Source organism: Copadichromis virginalis, linkage group LG19 (assembly GCF_057382275.1).
Source record: "Copadichromis virginalis isolate Kocher_CV1m ecotype Utaka linkage group LG19, C_Virginalis_male_GT1.1, whole genome shotgun sequence".
Lineage (NCBI taxonomy): Eukaryota > Metazoa > Chordata > Actinopteri > Cichliformes > Cichlidae > Copadichromis > Copadichromis virginalis.
In genome coordinates this window covers 25521086-25542639 of record NC_140636.1, presented here as the reverse complement: position 1 = coordinate 25542639, position 21554 = coordinate 25521086, and the positions used below count along the sequence as shown (strand labels likewise).

General features: G+C 42.3%; 2 protein-coding genes across 3 annotated transcripts in view; both read left to right on the top strand.

Moving 5' to 3' along the window:
* Nucleotides 1-18364, top strand: part of stard9 (StAR-related lipid transfer (START) domain containing 9) — a 39605-nt gene extending 21241 nt beyond the window's left edge. Inside the window, exons 14-32 of one of the 2 annotated variants that reach the window (XM_085441623.1) lie at nucleotides 47-124; nucleotides 491-670; nucleotides 1464-1515; nucleotides 1781-1906; nucleotides 3827-3909; nucleotides 4090-4151; nucleotides 4578-4771; nucleotides 4934-5414; nucleotides 5526-12263; nucleotides 12521-12709; nucleotides 12834-13017; nucleotides 13210-13356; nucleotides 13449-13542; nucleotides 13798-13946; nucleotides 14124-14188; nucleotides 14328-14530; nucleotides 15865-15944; nucleotides 16302-16460; nucleotides 17974-18364. In XM_085441623.1, coding sequence (XP_085297749.1) covers nucleotides 47-124; nucleotides 491-670; nucleotides 1464-1515; nucleotides 1781-1906; nucleotides 3827-3909; nucleotides 4090-4151; nucleotides 4578-4771; nucleotides 4934-5414; nucleotides 5526-12263; nucleotides 12521-12709; nucleotides 12834-13017; nucleotides 13210-13356; nucleotides 13449-13542; nucleotides 13798-13946; nucleotides 14124-14188; nucleotides 14328-14530; nucleotides 15865-15944; nucleotides 16302-16460; nucleotides 17974-18075 — 9366 coding nt within the window. In that variant the 3' untranslated portion in view covers nucleotides 18076-18364. Of the gene's footprint in view, nucleotides 1-46; nucleotides 125-490; nucleotides 671-1463; nucleotides 1516-1780; nucleotides 1907-3826; nucleotides 3910-4089; nucleotides 4152-4577; nucleotides 4772-4933; nucleotides 5415-5525; nucleotides 12264-12520; nucleotides 12710-12833; nucleotides 13018-13191; nucleotides 13357-13448; nucleotides 13543-13797; nucleotides 13947-14123; nucleotides 14189-14327; nucleotides 14531-15864; nucleotides 15945-16301; nucleotides 16461-17973 lie in introns of both variants that reach the window. The other variant, XM_085441622.1, reaches the window with a different exon arrangement.
* Nucleotides 18365-20056: 1692 nt separating this feature from the next.
* sptb (spectrin, beta, erythrocytic) overlaps nucleotides 20057-21554 on the top strand; it is a 44207-nt gene continuing 42709 nt past the window's right edge. The window contains exon 1 of the mRNA XM_085441624.1: nucleotides 20057-20595. The gene's annotated coding sequence lies outside the window, so the exon portion shown is untranslated. The remainder of the gene's footprint in view (nucleotides 20596-21554) is intronic.

The window sequence follows — 21554 nt, the reverse complement described above, 5'->3', positions numbered from 1 at the left end:
TGCACAGTATGTTGACTGATCATTTCTTTACTCTCTTGATTGACAGCAACGTAATCCCAGTCCATCCTTGAGTGACGAAAGGGATGGAAATCTTTCTGAAATCGTGCTGCAGAACGAGCTAAAGGTAACGCAGGGTCGACACACATGCTTGCATCTGCCTGTCTGAGTCTTTGACACTTTAAGCAAGTGTGACTTCGGTGGAATGTTTTTATCAGGTCGCTGCTTTTTCCAATATTTACCATGTATCTTCTCAAAGATTAGACACCGACACTAACTGAACTGGGATTTTATTTTTTGTTCTGCCTTACTAGGAGACATTGGAAACTTAAACAGTTAAACAAACCAAGTGTTAGAAATCATTCTATCTGAAGAAGTTTTTTCAGTACTACTATCTATAGGACTGGACATTAGTAGCAGATGTTGGTGCCAACGTTTTCTACCTCCCATTCTTCCTGACATTCCTTTCCCCTTACCCATTCCTGGGTTGCAGGTGGAGCAGCTGACAAAGGACTGGTCAGACAGCTGGAGAGACAAGAAGGAGCTCCTGGAGGAGTACAGTGTGGACATCAACAGAGACCGGGCCGGCTTCCTCATCAACTCCCTCCAGCCACACCTCGTTGCCCTTGATGGAGATGTTCTCAGCACCGGTGTCGTCTTTTATCACCTCAGGGTATGATGAGAAAAAAAAGGAAATACAGGGTTTATATTCTTTCTCTTTTTATGCAAGTGTCTTTGCAACCCAGGAGATACGTATTTGTAATTTACAGGCATGCCATAACATTCAAAATATATTTTTTTGCACAAACAACAGAATGCAAACTTTTGCATTTGCTCTACTTTTCTGAAATCTCAAGTTACTGTTTTTGTCAGCTGACTTGACTAAAACCACCTCTGTTTTTCTACTAGATCCCTCCAATCCTCTCATCTTCTTGTACTACTATTTCTCTCTGTACTTCTAGAAAAACTCTTGAGAAAAGGTGCGTTTCTGTTGCCTTTTCTTTTCACTGTATCTTCCAACTGTCCTGTCAACTTCCCCTCTGTGTGTACGTGTGTGTGTCTGCGTGTACCTTCTGCAATGCATAAAACTCTCTTGGATAAGAGGCTCTTAGTTCTGAGGCTAGGAGTCAGGGGAGCTTAAGCTGTCCTGATTCTGACAATGACAAGCGTACCCTTAGGCCTGACAATTACACAGTTTCCTGCATGTGAAGAACTGAGGCCACCTGGGAGCACATGTGGACTTGACACCAAATAAGAAAGCCTTTAATCCCATTAGATAAGACTTCAGATTAAACAAATCACATTTATTTTTCTTCCAGGTAAGTGAAAGAATAGACGTTAAAACCCCTTCACAGAAGATTTTGTGTCAAAATATTTGCTTGTTTTTTTTTTTTTTTTAGATATTTTTGTGTTGTATGTGGATTTTGATTAGAGCTATCATGCTCACAATATATTTTTTGTTACAGGAAGGAGTTACCCGCATTGGACCTCAGGACCAATTTGAAGAACCACAAATAGGTATTTATTTATTCTCTTAAAGCCATGCGATAAGAGAGGTCTGGAAACAGAAATGATACAATACAGACAAAGTATATTTTTGAGTTTGTCATGTAGGTTATTGCACACAAGGTGCAGGGTACATTATGACGATGTGGATGTATTATAAGCCCCTTTTTCATTAAATGTTGCATTAGATGCTGTAAATGTTGTGTAGTTGAATAGCAGCAACGGTACAGCTTTCTAAATCAAAATGTGTCACAACATTTCTGTATTCTGTGTGTAGTCTTGCAGGGCAGCGCCAGCTGTGAGATTGAAAACCACGGGGGTGTGGTGACGCTCAGGCCAGTGCCGAGCTGTGTCTGCCTGCTCAACGACAGAGAGGTCACAGAGTCCTGTAGACTGGCTCAAGGTCAGCTCATGTCCTCAGCAGAGCACTTTGTTCATACTGTCTTTGGTTCCCAGCAGGTTTGCCCCAGATAATGTGACAGAAGCTGGTTATCTTGGTACAAAAAGGAGAAAAAAATTTCTTTTTTAATTAGAGACGGACCGATCCGATATTACGTATCGGTATCAGTCCAATACTGACGTAAATTACTGGATCGGATATCGGAGAGAAATAAAAATGTAATCCGATCCATTAAATATCAAAAAAGCACCTCACAAAACTTGCGACACGGCGTAACTCGGCTCATAACCGTAGCACGTCGGAGCAGTGTGCTCACGTGATAGAGCGGCTGTGTGTATTTGTAGCCTCGCTACCAAACCAGCATTTCATCTCCGAGGAAGTTATCCCAGAGAGAAGTAAAGCAAGTGTGTAAGTTCATCTCTGAATGTTTGTAAAGCATTCCCACGTTAAGCTTAACAACCGATATATGGAGCGACTGCCTCTTCTTGCTGCTACTTCAATCGTGAAACTGATTAATGATCAGCTGATCGGCTTTTCCGTCGCGAGTCCGTGTCTCTTGTTTGTTTTTGGCCCACTTCGCGCCAGAAAGAGGAAACCAGCGGCTGAACAACAGCAGCACGTTTAAGCTTGATAAGCTGTTGTTAGAATTTATTTAATATTACTTTCTACTCGAGGATCTTTTTCTACGTAGCTGACGCTGGTAACTGTGCAGGGGCGGATCTAGCAAAGTTTAGCCAGGGGGCCAATAGGGCATGAACAGGGAAAAGGGGGCACAAAGACATACTTTTCTTTCTTATTCTCATTTAAAATGTCTAGCTTTTAATAAATAATTATCTGACACCCAAAGTTTTAATTTGATGTAAAATGAATAGAAGTCCATTACTGTATATAGTAACTGTTAAGTCTAATATACCCTAGTAAGCTATACTACTTTTTCCTTTGGGAAGACACCATCTGTGCAGTCTGCAATTCTGTTGAAGAAAGATGTTGAATCTATTTAATTATTCTTGAAAAATAATTTATTTCTGTGCATTTTTTTTTTCACACTGCATCAAATTAAGGTTGATTACGTCGATTAAGCATCATGAGGTGGAGGGTGGGGGGTGGTTCCCTATTTTTTATTTTTTTTTGCTGGGAGTTTGCAACCCTGTTAGTTAGGTTGCTTAATATTTCTGCTAAGTACTCTTTAAAATACCAGAATAGGAAGGATTGAGTAGGTTTAAGTTTATTAGATTGATCAGTTTTGCTGAACTATGAAATATTTTGGGTGCAGTGTATTTTTTACATTCAGGTATAATAGAATAGCTTTAGTGTTGTTGTTTATTTAAACTTGAGTATGAACTTATACAAAATGCAGCAATATATTAAAAAAACAGTTTTATTGATTAAAAAACACACTATATCGGATTCATATCGGTATCGGCAGATATCCAAATATATGATATCGGTATCGCACATAAAAAAGTGGTATCGTGCCATCTGTAGTTTTAATGTTGGATTTGAGCTGTGCGAGTCCAATTTTGTGATTTGATTGATTATTTTTATGTAGATATTGTAAATCAGCTTTTGGTGAGTTACTGCTTTGCTCTGCTGCACGTAAAGCTAATTCATGACTTCAAATGCAGTTGATGCCTTTTGCTTAATTAATGCTGGCCTTAAACGAAACTTGAATTTCATCCAAGAATCAAAAGAACATGCTGTGAGCAATTTGTCTTTCAAATAAGCAGGGGAAAAAAATGATGTTCTCGACACACATATACATTCAGCAAAGCTGAAAAAAATATAAATGCACATATGCTTAAAGATTTACAGAGTTACCTTAAAGATAAAAATGCAGGGTACACACACACACACAGCTTCCATGAACACAATGCCATGGGTTTAGCACAGCTCATGATGAAAGATTTGTCTCTCTGTCTCCAGGGACAGTGATTACCTTGGGAGGAGTGCATAAGTTCCGCTTCAACCACCCGGCTGAAGCAGCTGTCCTTCGGGAACGCAGGCGGGTAGGTGCTAATCGTCCCAAAACGAATGCGATGCTGTTGATTAGGATGACAATCATGAAAATATTTATGATGAGCAGATGATTGGGTGATACACTTGAATGCTAATGATACACAGAATTTCCCTTTTAACACATTTCTTATTTTGTCTGTAAACACTAAAATATTAATTTTTCTTTTAAGGCCAGTGAAGGTGGCATGACCTGCACCTACACAGAGCTTTGCCTTGTGACCCCTGATAACAGGTAAATACTGTTTTAAGGCAATGTTTCCCACTCTGTGAATATATGTGGGTTAAACAGGTATTTTTCTGTCCCCACTTTCATATTTGATAAGAATTACAAATCCAGTGTCCTTCCTGTAGATTCATGCATAAGTCCTTCCACTTGGTGGAGTGCATGTTTCCATTAGCCCCCACCCTTGTGAACAATCCCAGTTAGCTGTTTACGATTCAGGCTCAGGGGTTGCTTAGTTACTCATGAGACGCTGAACACAACAGTATCCTTTACTTTCAACCTCTCTGCCACCAAACTATAAAATTCTAGACATCAAACTACACATAGGTGAGGTAAAATGATCGTTTTACTCTCCATGGTTGTCTTTTTTTCTCTCTTATTTCATCATCGTTTCTCAGTCTGTGCTTCATCTGTGTCATGCATCTCTTTTTGTAGTGTCAAAGAAGCGAATCTCCCACAGCAGGTGGGTGCATGCTTCTCTCCCGGTGAGGAGCCTTCTGCCAGGCAGCGTGTGGAGGAGCAGAAACGCTTCGTGGAGAGTTTGCGTCAGGAGATTCAGGCTGAACAGAGACGGGCTGAGAGAGAGCTAGAAAGGGAGCAGGCCTACCTCCAACAGCAGCACACTGAGAGTGAGAACTCTTTGCATTTCATCACTTACACAAGTATTATTCAAAATCCAAGCTGAAATTCTGCATCGTTTAAAAAAAAGAAAAAAGGATGACATACCAAAAGTCATATTGATTGCGATTTCTAGTGCTCAAAATGTCCTACTTTCTGTCTTTAATCAACAGTCCAGCAGTGGATTTTGAAGGAGAAACATCGCCTGACAGCTGTTGAACAGAGGATCACTCAGGAGTCTGGAGTTCAAGCAGACCTCCTCCCTGCACCCCTGCTGGAGAGGTTAACAAGTCATGTGTTCAGGGATCAGAAAGATGTTTCAGTGGATTGTCCATCCCAAGTGATAAGAGCCAGGAAGAAGGCAGTGCAGGATGAATTGCTAAAGCATCACGCTCTCTGCCGGGCCGAGAGCCGCATTCAGCGCAAAAGGCTGCGTTACCAGCTGGAGAGAATCGCCAGCAAGCAGCATCTGTTGGAAGCAAAGAAAGAGTTACAGCAGCTGGAAAAGACTCTGCCTTTAGGACCAGACAGCCCAGAATCTCCTGAGGCTGGATCGCCCTCAAAGGTCAAAGGACGACCGTTTGATTCTCGTAGACACTCGTTTTCATCCGATCTTTTGTCCCGACTCTACCCACAGAACACACCCATCTTCAGGTAAGGGGACAGTAAAATCTGTTGGTGAGGATTCAGGAAGCAGTTTTTCAGGTTTTTTTAATTATTTAGGTCTTGACTGTTAAGACATCTGTTTTTCTCCTTCTCCAACAGACACTTCCTCAAGAGAAACAGATCCACAGACCTGACTTTAAATTCACCCACAACGTCCGATTGGACTGGTAGCAGGAAGTGGGTTTCGGATGAGTGTCTTCCTCGGGAAAGGACCCAAAGTTGTTCTGGTTCTATCTTCTCAGAGCAAAATCAGCCCCGCCAGAATGGAGTAACCTCCCCTGAAAAGATCACACAGACTGCCAAGGAGGGACCACAAACCCAGCTCTGCCGGGAAAGGCCAGAAAGGAAACCTCTGCTTCCGAACCGAGACCTGTCTTTTAAGAACAGGTCAGACCAGAAATTGACGGGTACACAGAAGTTGCCTCTTGGATGTAGTTTGCTGCTAGTCGGCAAGGAAAACTTTCAAGGATCATCCACAGACAAACCCAGTTCTGAGAATGGCCCTGTTATGCACGAGAAAACATCCTGTCATGCAGATAACAGCAGATTAGGAACCATCAGCAAGTCGTTTCCTCGTTCTGTGGGGCCCAGGATAAAAAGAGCTCTGTCCAGAGTGTTCAGAAAACCTCCCTCAGGTGTGAATAGACAACTGCCTAAGCCGCTTGGAAAATTTACAAGTAAATTTCACTGGAGACAAAGAAGAGACAAGAGCCTTAGAGACACCAAAATGGGTCAAAGGAAATGTACCATTAAAACTACAGTCTCGTGTGAGGAGCTTGACCAAAGGACTCTGTTTGAGAGCATTAGACATAGACGGTGGCATAGTACTGAGGCTCTGATGAACAAGACTAGTAGATGGATCGATGAGCAGCATGGACTGGTTGGATGGGAGGAAGAGCGAGAAGTCAAAGACAATGGGACATCAGACTGCGAGAGCCTTTTCTCTCTTGATTCTCTGTCCTCTGCTTATGCCACAGCTCTAGCAGAGCAGCTGAGACATGAGGATGCAGCTCAAAGCGAAGCAGAGAGTGAAGACAGTCAGATGTCTAAAGATTCACTCAGTTTGGAGAGCACTGTTAAATTCTCAACAGTGAAGAGATTTAGCCAGACACTGGTACCAACCTACTCACTGGTGACGGATTCCACTGATTCATCCAAGCTGCACACTAAAACAGCAGAGACCAGTTTTGAGTGGGACAGCCGTCAGAAAACTCTCGTAATCCCAATAGAGGCATACTGGAGCCATCAAAGCTCCCCGAAGACAAGACAAATTGATACAACAATGAAGCCTTCTTCTCAAAGCTCATTAGTAGCAGATTCTAGAGGCAGAGACACTGTACATAAATTAACTCAGGACTTTGGGAATGTGGAGGCTTTAACCAGTAGCCCACGCTCTCTGAGCAGCTGCAGTGTGAGGGAGCCAGAAAACCCGCTGGTTCTCACTGATGCCTGGTCCTCCACAGATGCAGCAGAGAGTCCCAGGATGCAGAGGGATTCTCTACCTTTTCAAAGAAACATTATGTTCCGACACGCAGAGATCAGCAGCAGTAGTCCCAGTCCTGGCTCTCAGGTTGGATCTAGAAGCCATAGCTCTACGTCCACTAGCACTGAAGGTGTAAACATGAAAGTGGAAGAACACGACCTTGAAGTTTTGGGGGGTTTTCAGGCGCTGACAACACCAGACAATGCCCTGAAGTCTGATAATCAGAAGGATGTAAGGTGTTGTGCAGAGTGTTTAGGAGAACCCGCAAAAATGAGAGATCCTTCTATTACAGGTACTCCAATTTTCAGTTACAGTCAGCATCCAGCATCTTCATTAGATCAAATGGAGACTGAAATTTCCCAGACCACACAAACAACATCAAATTTGATTCAGGTGTTTGCAGATTCCTCCAATATGATGTTTGCTGACATTACAGTGTCCTCTGACCATGAAATGTGCAGCTCATTGTCTCAGTCAGTAATCCATTTCTCCACAAATCCTACAAACCCACGTGAAGTACTGGCTGAGATGCCTGAAGCTGCAAGTCTCTTAAAACCTTCTACTGAAAAGGCAAGAGTATGCAGTCTCGATTGTGGAACAGAAAAGGTGAGAGATTTACAGCAGTGTAAGTTTACAAATGCAGAAGATGCATTTCTTATAAGGGATGGAATCAAAGACGCTGAGCAGGCCACTGCACTACAGCAGGAAGTTGATAAATCAACTTGTAAAAATTCCAGGAAGAGAAACAAAGACAAAGAAGATACTTTCATGGGCAGCTTGAAAATACCAAATACACAGGACAGCAGCGAGCTGGTAAGCTTCTGCTGTGCATCAGGTGACAGCCATGAGGAGATTTGCCCTGATGACAATAATAGCACCGGGGATTCTAATAAAGAAGAGCCTGCAGTAGAAACTAGCAGCAGAGGATGTGATTCTGTTTGTGTTGTTGGCAGCGTTACACAAGATACAGTGTCTTCAGTTGCATTGCCAGTATCTGATTGCAGCAGTGGGAAACTCGAACCAAGTCGTGGCGTCTTTGAGGACTCTCAGTTTGGGCTTCAGAGTCATGAAAAAGATTCACAGAATAGTATTTCATTTGGCGATAATAAAGTAGTCCAAAAGGTGGGTGTAACCCTAAAGGAACAGTTTGTAGAAACAGAACAGAGAGAATCCCGAGTGAATAACCATGGAAAAAACCAGGAAAGGGGAGAACACGTATGCAAGTCAGATGCTATTTGCAGCACTATTGATCTGAGAATCGCAGAAGTGGTGAAAGAGCACATGAAATTGACATTGATGGATAGTGATGGGGCCAGGAAGAGCTTGAGTCAAAGTCTGAATGCCTTGTCATCATCTGCAATTCATTTTGTTTCAAACAGTAATGAATGTAGATGGACAGCAAAACATCTGCGAGATGAAAGGAGTAATCAAGCGAAAGAAGGAACAAACCTGAGTGGACATCCTACACTGGAAACTTTACTGATAAGTAAAAATAAGGTGGATAAAAGTGAGCACCTGGCTTCAGCTATGGCAGCTGAATTGAGGAATAGCAGCACGGTTGTATGTACTGAAGTGACGGAAACCTTTGACAGCGCTCATAGCGTGTCTGAAGGAACATTAAACAAGCAGGTCTTCAGCCGCTGTGTTTTCCAAAACTCACTTCCACATATCCACTCAAGTCTGACTCTGTGCAGCCAGGCAGGGTGCGAGCACGCTAGCGACTCTTTGTCAGCAAGTGATGCCTTTGTAACACAAAAACAAATTAATGATGCAGGCAAATGTGAAATAATAGCTAATCTTCATCCAGTTATTACTGATATTTGCTCCAAAAAAGCGGACAGCCAGACAGATCCCCCAGCTTCCAATGCTAAGCAGACATGCCCACAACTTAACCAAATAAGCCCTGAAACACTTTTCACCACTGACTGCATAAAAGTGAATTGTAGCTGTACTGCTATGGGGCGCACAGGTGTGGAAACTGCATCGAACGTTGTCAATAAAGATAATTATTCACCCAAACCAAACACGCCAAAGATGATTCAACATTTCCAAACCAGTGGCGAAATATCTGGAGCCATGAAGTTATTAGCTGGTGGTGGATTACATCAGTTTAAAGCAGACAGAAGCTACAGCAACCAGAACACACCCCGTGGTGAGGATGTCTGCATGAAAGGCTCGGCTGGGCATGATGTAAATGTTGAACGAGACACCACAACAGGAGGCAAACCTTCTGTCACAGCACAGGATGAGTTCAGCTATCGACAGACTGATTCCGATAACTCGTCTCAGAGCTGCTGCAAAAACAAACCCCCAAATTTATCTGAGTCACATCCCAAATTTAATGAAAATACTCAAATCATTAGCAGTGGAGATTGCATAATGAAAAGTGACAAAGAGACTTTGACCCAACCATTCGTGCCACACAATCGAGCAGTAACGGCGGAGTCACAATCTAAAATGCTACAGCAAAACTGCTTTAAAAATCCAAGTTGTTTTAGACCTGTAATCGCCAAAGAGCCCAAGAAAAGCACAACTGGAGGCATGTTAGGAAATTCTTCTCTTATGATGCAAAAAGGCAAAACTAAGCGGTTCAGAAAGTCTCACATCAGGACCTGTCCCACATCTTCCTCTGACTCCTCTCTTAAGTCATCAGACGAGGATGAGGAGGACCACGCTGCCACTAGGATGCATCACAGCAGGCTGGCATCTAAATGGGTCAAGCTTGACATTCAGAATGATGTCAAACCTGAAGTCAGACAGCCAAGAAAAAGCAATGCAGGACAATCTACTTTAGCAGCAGCAAACAAATCAAACGTGAAGACTTTTTCCCATGGAAACCCCGGCAAAAACGAAGTTAAGCTTAGTAAAGCTTACACGCTAAAAAGACACTCCTTACCTCTTCGGTCAGTGTCACAGAAAACGGAACAAATTAGCCCGCATGCAAACAAAAAGGAGCCACAGCATGTGCCAAAGTCTCAAGACTCCCCTATTCATTTTGCATCCAGTGACATCAACCCTTATGTTCACCAGTGGCAAGAAGACGACTCAGGCCAACATTGCTACCCAGCGTTTGGAAGTGCTGCTGACCTATCCAGTAATTCTCCACTTTTAAACAGCTCAGAGAAACGTATAACAAGGTGCTGCAGTGTCGATAATGGTCTGAATGAGCAGAACTCTCCATTTAATTCTCATCTTAGCACATATGCTACAAACAAGGGACTCTCTAGTACTCTTAGTAGTGTGGAGGATTATAAAGAACAAGCAACTAAAACATCTCAGCTTACACCCTGTCAACAGGCATTTGCGAATATCTGCAGTTGCCCTGCTAATCTGACAGCAGACAGCGGTTCTTCAGTCAACAGTGTTCCTGGCGATCCTGGCAACGCTTCCGGTCGAGTAGATGAAATCATGTTTGTTTACTCACCTGAGCAAGAGTGCCAGACGAGCAAAACAAACGCACAAAGGACATGCGAACACAGTACTCAGACTGAGCGTGAGCTTCAGGCGCAGGGTAACGGTAAGAACTGTAGCTCTCTGAAGAGGAAAGATCGTCACAAAAGGAGCAACACAGATGTACCCGCGTCACAGAAAAACAAGGTGGATATCACAGAATCTCCAACTTGGGCCAGTATGGAAAGCATGTCAGCTCACATTTCTAAGTTAATCAACAGCACCTCAAACCTGCTGGGGGACGTCCAGGGAATGAGGACAGGTGAAGTTCGCAGTTTCAGTTCAAGGAGTATTAACTTCTCTGATCTTAGCACATCTTACGTCGAGTCTAATGGTGGCACCAAGAGAGACTGCTCAACTCAGACAGCTGCAGATGTTGGGATCCAGACTGAGAGGCTTGTAGCTCCAGCAGAGAAGAAAGCTGCTGTTCTTCTGTCACCCAGTGAGAAGTCTAAATCTCATGAAGTCAATGTCATAGTCAAAGTGATTGGTTCTGATGCTGTGAGTGTCTCTCAAGACAAAAATATCCACTGTGTGGTAAAAACAAAATCTAACACAGTTGAAAAGATGCAAAGTATGCCTGACCTGAGGTTTAACACCTCTGTTTCCTCACAGCCTGCGAATGACCCTCTCAAAACTGCTCGTGCAAAGACTGCAGCTGACTGTCAAAGGCGTGTAAGGTCTGCTTCATCTAGAGTCTCTGAAGCACTGGGCCGCAGAAGTACTGCAGTCCCTGAAATCACCCATAGGTCATCAAAAATCTGCTACCAAGAAAATCACAGCCCTTCATTAACACACCTCACATCTCCTCATCTGAAGAAAATGGTCACATATACAGACCGTGCGTCTTCTCCTATTCTTACAGTGGGAGCCAGATTACGCACGAGGCTCAAGGGTAAACAGTCGGTAACATGTTCTGCAAAATATAAGGCTCAAAAGACAAACCATCCCTCTGAGGATGACAGCATGACCATTCCTTCTGTTTCAGATGGCAATCGGATGTCCTTACGGGATTGTGATTCTTCCTCTGACAAATTAGAATCAGTATCACTTGAGAAAGTGAGTGAAATTAGTTGCACAAGCTCTAAAAGATTAGATAAGTGCTCTTCAAGTCCAAATCCATCAATGGAAACATATGCAGATTCTGATGGGAGACATGTGAACTATCAAGACAAGGACAACCACAAGCTCGGGTCCAAATGGCCGGTGGCATCCCCGCAGTGGACGCCTACTTCAGCAAATGGTTTAATTTTGCAGAACCACATTTCCCCCACATTAAAACAGACTGATGTGCACAAACAGCAGGCATCAGACTTCAGAAGACTTGTGCCTAATGCTGGGGATTTTAACTACAGTCTATCTCCATTCAGCGACAAGGCTGATCAACCTCAAGAGGATGATATAATGTCACTAGCACCCAGTGAATGCAACACAGATGTGCTTGTGAACATTGAACCTGTCAGCGATGTGTTTCCTTGTCAAGATAATCAGAGAGTCCCGGAGGACCTGCCTATGCACAACAAGTTCACCAACTGGTCGGGGGTCAATCAGCAACAGTCAAAATGCTCAAAAAACCTGACCACATTTGTGACCAGTGAGCACAACAAACGCAGAGAGTGTGCCGAATGGGGTGAAGTCGGGAGCTTTGGTTCAAATGCAGAATCTGTGGCGCAGAGCGACAGGAGGGCAAAGGAGATAGTGAAGCTGCGACAGGAGAGAGAGCAGGTGATGGCGACGGTCAACCTCAACATGAACCCGACACCACTGACTGTGGAGCTGGCAGAGGCTAAGCTTCATTACAGGCTGGGAGAGACGGACACGCTGCTAAAGATGTTGTCCCCGAGGTCCAAAGAAGAGCTTGTGACGCCAGCTTCTGCTTCTACAAAACAGCAGCTGTATGATGTGTAAGGATACAGTTGCCACAAATGCTCTATTTTGACATAAGATTTGCTTTAAAATGTTTAATACACACCAAAGTGGAAATACCTAATTTAAAAAATCCAAAAGAAATAATAATAATATTCTCACCTGACATTCAGTGCCAGCTTTTAAAGCATAAAACGCTTTCGTAATTGATACTGCGGATACATTGATATTTTCTAAAACTGGTCTTCTCTTAGACTTCATTGACATTACTGTTTTTTTAAATTGGATCCCTCAGGCATCGCAGGAGTATTGAGGGTTTGAGGCAGGAGAGGGAGGAGCGCCTCCAGACTTACCGGAGAGCTCGTAGCTTGAGTCCGAGCAAGCACCCACGCCTCCGTCCTCAGGAGGCTGCATCTATTGCAATGCCCAGTCGGCACAAAGAGCATCTTCAAAGGCTTCGGCAAGAAGTGATAGAGAGCGCCAGGTGAGATGCTGAGTTTCACAAAATCAAAGCACAACGGGCTCCTTGAATCTCACATTTCGTGCTTAGGTTTTCAGGAGTGATGTAAACAGAAAATCTATTTGGCTCTTATTTGTTTTTACTGAAGAATGCCAGATGCTCCAAGGGAAGAAAGCCAGTATCCATCTGACATTGAGCAGCTGTTGCGGGACTATGGTCGAGCTCGGGAAGAAGCCAGGACGGAGATCGCAAAGGCACGAGAACGACTGCGAGAACGGACTGAGCTTGAGAAGAGGAGGCTACAGCAGCAGGCCCTATCTCAGGAAGACAAGGTCAGTCAGATCCATATCACAGAGAATAATTAAAGATCCCAGCCAGTGAACTCCAGGGTCTTCATCTTATCATGATAAAAGTGACTATAGAGGGGATCCTGTGTGCTGTGCAGCATTTAGATGTTGTTGTAAATGTTTGGATAAATAGTTTTGTCTGTATGAACTTGACTCTAGGTGACGTGTGCCGGACAGGATGACTTGAGGCATCGGACAAGGATAAGCAACAGCACTTTGTGCACGGGGTCCAGTCTGAGTCTTTCCTCTGGACCAACATCAGGGTACAACAGTGGCAACACCACCCAACTACAGCAGGGCAACAGACCAGTTCGAACAGGACAGGTCTGTATATTAATGCTACATGATACATTAGATTTGAAATGAAACTGAGATTTAAGACTGAGCTAAAAAGGCTCAACTTTTCTTCTGTCCAGATCATGAAGAATGAAAGGCTGAAGGTTGGGACACGTCCTCCTATTTGTGCTCCACAGAGTGTGAAGACACAGAGAGGGTGGCTGTCAGCCCAGGGTAACAGCAGGACAGTTAATCACCAACCCCAAATAGATTTGGGCAATAATCATGATTAATTATTATTTCAATAAGACGTCCAGATAAATCATTGCTATTTCAGGCTTTATATTTGCCTTCCTTGGAAGCTTTGGCAATTTGTTAAATATGGCGACTAATAAATGAGATCATTGCCCAGGTTTGTCACCACTTCTTTACCCTCTTCTTTACACCCTCTGTATCTAAATGTGCTAATAATATCATGTGATTTATTAGACGTCCAACAGAGCAGCGGGTTTGAACCTCTGATGACTTCATCTCCGGCCTGTACACGCCAGCGGACAGCATCCGTCGGCTCCTCGTCTTCCATATCGACAACCTATCAGGACATCACATTCAGTCTTCTCGGTCGAGCTCTGGCTGAGGTAATATAGCTGAAAAGTCAGCTGTAGAAAAACGTGCTCTAGGAGAGACATTCTAATTAGTATTTTGTATTTGAGTTGAAAGATTCACATAGTAATTAACTGTCCTTTATAAAAATTTCGGGTTTATTCTCACTGGCATTTGTTTTTGAGGTGAGTAAGACATTTTTTTCTCGACAGGTGCGACTGGCTGCCTCAGGGGATTTTGGCAACTTGGTGACGGGCAAAGCCGCAGCAGGCTGGAGGTGAGCATTCTCCAACCATCTCCCCTTTTCTCGATTTCCTCCGTGCCTGCTCCAGGATAATTTTGAGCAAGTAGACAATTTGCAACACAAAAATCATTTATGTGCTATTAGAAAATGAACTCTGTCTATCTTTACCCAGTTACCAAGGAGATGAACGGGGAATTCAGGCATACTACAAACCCTCTTCCTGCCCATCTGTCCACGGTTTCCTGGGGGCTGGGGAGCTGGACAGACCACCGGATAGCCTGTGGAACCTAATCTCCCAGCTGTCCAAGAGCCACATGTACAATCAGTCAGTCCGCTCAGTGTGGACACGACCACTAGATGACAGCACTCAGCTTGGTGAGCCAACATCCTCATAGGCAGCAGTTTTAATGACAGTATATTTAATCTTGAGTTATCCTGAATATCACAATTTTAAGGAGATTTCTTGAAACTTCATTCCTCCCTATCCATTCATTTGTTATAATGCTAGTAGTTAAAACATCATCTTAAAAAGTAAGATGCTTATTTTCTGAGAGAGTTCAAAAACTAAAACACTGCTTAAACGTCATTGCTCAGAAAGAAAAACTGATGAATTATGGTTGTGTAAGGTGGCCTTGTGCAATCCGTTTACCTTGCAAAAACCTTTGTGCTTTTGCTAAAAAGCAAATCTTAAAAATAAAATATAATATTTACACTTTTATCTTGACAGCAAAACTATTTATATTTTGTGCTACGCAGTTAATAGAGCCTGCAAATTCTTCTCAGCGAACGCATCTGCATCCATTAACTATCTGTACTACAGCGTGGTTCAGCACAGTCTCATTCATCACTGCCAAGTTTGTTTTATTACGCGGCCAGCTCCATTCTCACACCTGCAGTGTGTTTTCATTTAATACCTGCAGCCCACCACGAGGCCTTTTTTACTTCTGCTGGCCTCTTGTTCTCCAAGTTTTCATTCTTTGGATAATTTTTGTTTTTTATGCAAGCATGTAGAATTTAAACTAAAGTATCAAATCACTGTATCGTGAATATGACATTTTATTTAGTGAACTTTCTTTCCACCAGTCTAGTATCCCAGTATTAAACAGAATTGGTGCTGGATAATTAAAACACGTAGTAGAACGTACTGAAGGTACATGATTTGTTTGTAGTGTAGTTTTTCTTTATATGTGACTTTGTTTTTTAAATGTTGTATTTATTGATTTTTGTACAGCATACACAATCACAAAGAACAAGTAAGAGTCTGTCAGACACTAAAATATACATAAAGAATTGAAGATAAAGATGCAGCGGCCCGAGTTTGAGTCCAACACGAGCCCCTTTGCTGTGTGTCTTTCCACTCTCTCTCACTGCTCTCCTGTCCACGCTCTTCTGTTACACTATCTAGCATTATTTTTATTACTTTTTAACAGATGGAAGTCTGAAAAAGGCGAGATATGTCATGTGTGGTTTGTTGTGAAGATTATGAGTAGGCTCGTTAGTGTATTCATGAAAGTCTGAGAAAGAGCCTTGCGCTCAAACATCACACTGCAAATAAAATCCTTGCACAGGAGCTGTTTGGTTTGTCTGTTTCTATAGTAGTAAATCTATTTCCAGTATTGGGCTTTTATTACATTGCCCCAGTTGTTTTATTTCCAGGTTTGTATCGACTATACTTGATCATTTTCACGTATCTCTCCATTTTTGTTTAGTTTACATTCTCACAGATTCGTCCACCTGTCACCTCAGCCAGCCGCGAGATTTCTGCTGCATCAGCTCGCAGTCCAAACAGGTGAGCACAGCTTCAACATTAACCAGCCGGCGTGCATGATTACTGTTCATCTCTCTTGTGTAAGGCTCAGGGAGTATGTGCAGCGTTTGCACGCTTTAGCTTGACAAAGAAAAATCCAGATTACATTGTAGTGCAAACAACAATTTAACAGCATGTTCCTCATCCACAAAATGTTAAACATGCTATTTAGATACTACTCATGCTTAGAAGTCACCGAGCATAAACAACACTCTGACTCAGAGGCAGTGGGTGTGGAGGAAATCATGTCAGCTGTTGGTGTCGGTGTACACTTGCCTCCCGGCTGATCAAAAGAGTGCAGCGGCACCTGTTTTATTGATATTGTTTTCTCTGCCGCAGGGTGGCCTGCACGTGCTGGCAATGCAGTCTGTGTTTGAGGAGTCTCTCCCTCGGCCCAGTGTGGACGCCATCCGTGGGGAGATGTTGCCCAGTTGCTGGATCTTGCAACCAGTTAGACGTAATGAAAAGGAAGTAACCAGAGTCATCTACCTGCTACAGGTAAAATATGCTTGCCAGAAATACATCCGCAGGCTCTCATGCATCACTCCCTATTTCACTGGGTGCAAAAGTAATGCGTTCACATAATTCAGAAGAATAAATCTGACCTTTGTGAAGGTTATTATGTTCGGTTTCTTTTTTGTGGTCATTTTGGAGGCTGCCGTTTAAAGGCCAAAATACCTAAAAGACATCTTTCAGTGAATTACTTCTATATTCCCACTGTATTACTTTTAGATATACGTAATAGCGCAGTTGTGTGTATTGCAATACAACCACCAGAAGGGTAGCAGAGTTGAAGTCTATGCATTTTAACTTCCAGTAAATCAGTCTTTCGAGCTGATTATTGAGGCTGATTGTGCTGATCTAAACAGCAGGATGACTTTATGGCTCTCCACTGGCAGGCTTATCACTATTAGGGAAATTAGTTTCGTGGAGTAGAAGCTTTTTTTTCACCTTCCACCAAGTTTACCACAGGAGCAGCTGATACAGCACAGACAGACTTCACTCAGAGTCCATCTTTATAATGAAAACATAATTGTATTTTTGTATTTGCTGTGTTTGAGTAACTTGCTCACTGGACATTTCATTAGGTATACCTATTTAGCTACTCATTTATGCAAATATCTTATCAGCCAATCGCATGGCAGCAACTCTGTGAACTACAAACGGATGGGGAATAAAGGTTATTTCAGTGACTTTAAACATGCCGTGGTTGTTGGTGCCTGACAGGCTGTTTTGAGTATTTCAGAAACTGCTGATCTACTGGAATTTTCCCAGACAACCATCTCAAGAGTTTACAGAGAATGGTCCAAAAAGTTATGTGGGTAAAAATCCCTTGTTGATGCCAGAGGTCAGAGGAGAGTGGCCAGAAGCTGACAGATAGGCAACAGTAACTCAAATGTAACCACTTTAGGCAGCCAAGGTATGCAGAAGAGCATCTCTGGTGTACAGCAGCAAAAGACCACAACAGGTGCCTCTTCTCTCAGCGAAGAACGGGAAACTGAGGCTACAATTCACACAGATTTACCAACTTTGGGCTGTAGAAACATGAAAAAATGTTGCCAGGTTTGAATCTCGTTTTCTGCTGTAATATTCAGGTGGTGTTGGTGTAAACAACATGAAAACATGGATCCATCCTGCTCTGTATCAGTGGTTTGGGCTGGTGGTGTAATGGTGTGGGGACTATTTCCTTGACGTACTTCAGGAGGCCTTGGTACCGATTGTATCAATGCCTTTATGATCGCAGTGTGTCCCCATCTTCTAATGGCTGTTTCACTGGATGTGCAGCTAACAAATCTGCAGCAACTGTGTGAGGCGTGGCTCTCATGTCAATGTGAACCAAAAATCTCTGAAGAATGCTTTCAGTACCTTGTTGACTCTTTCCACAAAGAAAATGGGGTCCAGCTCATAATTAGCACGGTGCACCTAACAAAGTGTCTGGTGAGTGTAATTTGCAGGCTGTACTACATGGATGTCATTTGTTATCTCCGTTTCCTCTTCTGTTTATTTTCAGCTGGACCTAGGAACTCCATCTTTTCCTCACCGTCTCGTGAACACTGTTGCCAGACGACAGGCAGCCGTCATCGCCGATCTTGACGTTTTCCTTTCTTCGTAAATCGGCGGGACGCGCAAAGACGCATCATTAGCAGCGAGCACTTAGATCCTCTCCATCACGGAGTCGGTCTGTCTTTTGAATTTGCACCTGAAATGTTATTTACTTGATTTTTTTTTAAGGGCACTGTTACATTTTATATCCAGACACAAAGTTGAAGCAGCTTTTTTTTTTCTTAATGAAGGTATTTTTGTAAAATATTGGTGTTTTTCTATATTTGTGCATGCACATGAATATTTTCAAGACTGTTTTACCAAAGATGAGATGTTTTTAAATAAATGACTTGGCATTACAGTTATTGCCAGTTGCTTTTAGGTGCTTTCAGGTTGAGACCACTTAAGTTTCCCCTCTAAATCTTATATCCCCCTGATAAATAGCAGGCATTTTACCTCCTCAGTGACATTTTTGTCTGTTTACTTTCTTTTATATGTTGACTGACAGATGCAGCCAGTTCTGTTAATGTTTTAAATCCACCAGTGTACATCTTTGACTGCTTCCTCGCAGATGCACATAAAAAAAACACGGTGTAGTGATAGACAGAACAAAATAAGACAATTTTCACAAACTTCTCTTTAGTCCTTTTCCCGCTACATTTGTGTGCCTACAGCATTTCCTCACATATTCAATAAGATTAATTCAGCAGAATATGACTTTCAAATATCTCTTAGCAATTCTCACAAATGGAAAAGAAAGATATGTAAGCTATATACTGTATTTTATAGTAGCACCATGTAGGCAAACCTGGAGGAATGGTAAGGAGTTGTTTTGTAGCTGCAAATGTTAATCAGCTCACTGCAAAAAAACACGAGGGGAAAAAAAGTTTTGTAGCAAAACAAGGAAGAGGAAAGTTGGGAACCTTTTGACTATTATCAACTCTTAAGGGCATGAGGGCAGATCAGTTTTGAACCAGAACATGATGGTTCATGCCTTCATGTCAAACATGCAACGTGTTGATGAGACTATTATCCAGCTCCAGGGTTAAGCTCTCATAGTTTTCAGTACCCCGATTCTGCATGAGGTGAGTTTTTAAGGTCTTCCCCTCCCACTTGTTTCTGAAGCCTGTTATTTATTTAGTTTCTCTTGCCTTCTGTTTGAAATGCTGTTGAATGTGTTATGTAGCTGTTTTTCGGAGTGCTGTGTTTGTGGCTGCTTGCACAAAACCTTTTATGCATTTAGTAAAATTGAAGAGGATTGTAAAAAGGTTGTTGTTTTAATGTGTACAGTTCTTTAAATTAAGATGAGAAAAGGCCAGACTGCTCTCAGACATTCCGGGTCTTGTGTATTTGGATATGAAGCCATGTTATGCGGAGTCATTAAAAGACAATGTTGACTCTGAAAGTTCAACTAAACCTGTTCCCTGAGGCACCAAAGAAAAAGAGACAAGTGAAAAATGCAGTAGGAGCTGTATGGAAGGTTGAAGGAAAATAAAACTTTAGCAGGAAAAATTAATTGCAAGATTTTAACTTGTCAGAATTTTGAGATGCCTAACTCAAAAGTTTGACTTACAGATTGCAATTTTAATATTGTCAGTAAAACAAACCTCTGTACAGCTTTTTGTAATAATTTCTTGGTTTTTTTTTTAATAGCGTATTTTTTATTTCTTAAGAAATATATATATTTATGTTTTTCTGGTGTGATATGTATGTATTTTATTATAAGCGCCATACTTCTTGTTGCTAATAAGTTGTTATTAGCCATTTTTCAAATAATTTGTTTTTTATGACACAGAAACTGTTGCATCAAAACCTCTTGTGTGTTCAGTTTTAGTTACCTTGTATGTAGCAAGCAGAACATTTACCTTTAGTGCTGACTGAAATTCTTTTTGGATATTGTTGTACTGAAAGGTGATATTAAAAAAACAAACAAACATATTTCTCCGTGTGCTTCTGGGTTAGAAACATTGTGTTGCACTATATCTTTAATGAAGTTTCTAATAAGATTATATCGGTGCAGTTATATCGCTTAAATGGTTTCCAAATGAGCTTTATTCCTTTTTTGATGTCATTTCTTCTGACTCTGACTTCATCACACAGGTGTGTCCACTGTCCATGTCCTGGCCTCTCTTCTCTACCTTGGAGGTGACATTTCTGAAAGGGTCTCGATAGGTAGGTGGGTAGTTGCCGTGTGCGCGATTAGAGCCCTTTCTGGGCGGGGTGGAGTGCACTGAGGTGGGGGTAGGAGGCGTTGCACAGGACATCAGAAGTGTCTCTGCCATTTAGAGTCACCAGCCCTTGTCAGGAATGTCCGTCCCCTGCGCGCACATATCATGTACTGGATGCGCCAACTTTATTTTTAACTCTGCAGGGTGGGTCACTCGCCTGGCTTTCAGGAATGACCGTGAGCGCGCGGCGCCTTCAGCCCCTTTCCCTAGTCCCCAGTGTAGGACTGTGCCCACCTCGAGCTGTGGAGACCTCTGTGCGCTCTGACCAGGACCCCCACTGAGTCAATGGGATTATAACTGGTTTACTGGCAGGAAGAAGACTAAAGATAAACACTTTCGGACAGAAGAAAAACCAGAAGCAAGTAAGTGTAAACTGAAGGCAAAACTAATGTGCCATTGCAAAATTAAATTAATGATCTTTGTGCAAATAGTAACGGAGCCGTGTTCATTTATTTAGACTACTGTTCGCAGTTGTTTGTTGGTTAAGTTTCCTCCAAAGTACCTGTTGATCCGGGCTGTCATGTTTAATAATAACGTAAAAGCTCTGGATGATTTATCATTGTTATAATATTCACTGATAAAACCGCTAAACATTGTTTTAATAAAGCTGTATACAAATTCCCAAGTTATTAATTTGTTTTCTTTTACTGTAAAACAGCCAGGGTGGCGTGCGTCTTTAAATTTGCGCAGAAATAGGCCATTGCGCGCGATTGCGCACAAAACTGCGCTTTCCAGTAGGTATTGCGGAACTATTCAGATAATTTAACAATCTAAAAGTAGCAACACTTAGCTCAAAAGTAGTCTGCTATACTTCAAGTATACTTCCGTCACTTAAAGGAGCACAATGCTACCGAAACGTGTGCTTAGACATTTCCGAAGTACAAGTACTCAGAAGGTGTCTCCAGTGGGCTTCCTGTCATATTAATACCGGTGCTTTAATGTAGGTAATGCTATTGATGTCATATTAGTTTCACGTCCAATATATTAGGAGAGATCACTCTAAAGTTGCATCATGGTTCTTACGCCTGTTGTTATTTTTATAAAAGTGACCCAAGAAAAGCGCCAGAAATATGTATTTCGTTACATTCCATCGCTTACGTTTGCCAAAGCTTGAAAACATTCCACTGTAGTATGTGAGCTAGTTTCCCCTTTGTTAAAGCACCTTGCAAAGCCTTTTCCACCTTTGATTGAAAGCAGTCTGCTGCCCTTTGAAAGGCAAAGATATGGCACATTTCCTGCTCAAAGAAAGTTCAGCTTTATTCCCCTTAAAAGGACAAGTGAGCATGTGTGGCTCTGTCTGGCCAGGCAGGGACTTCAGTGT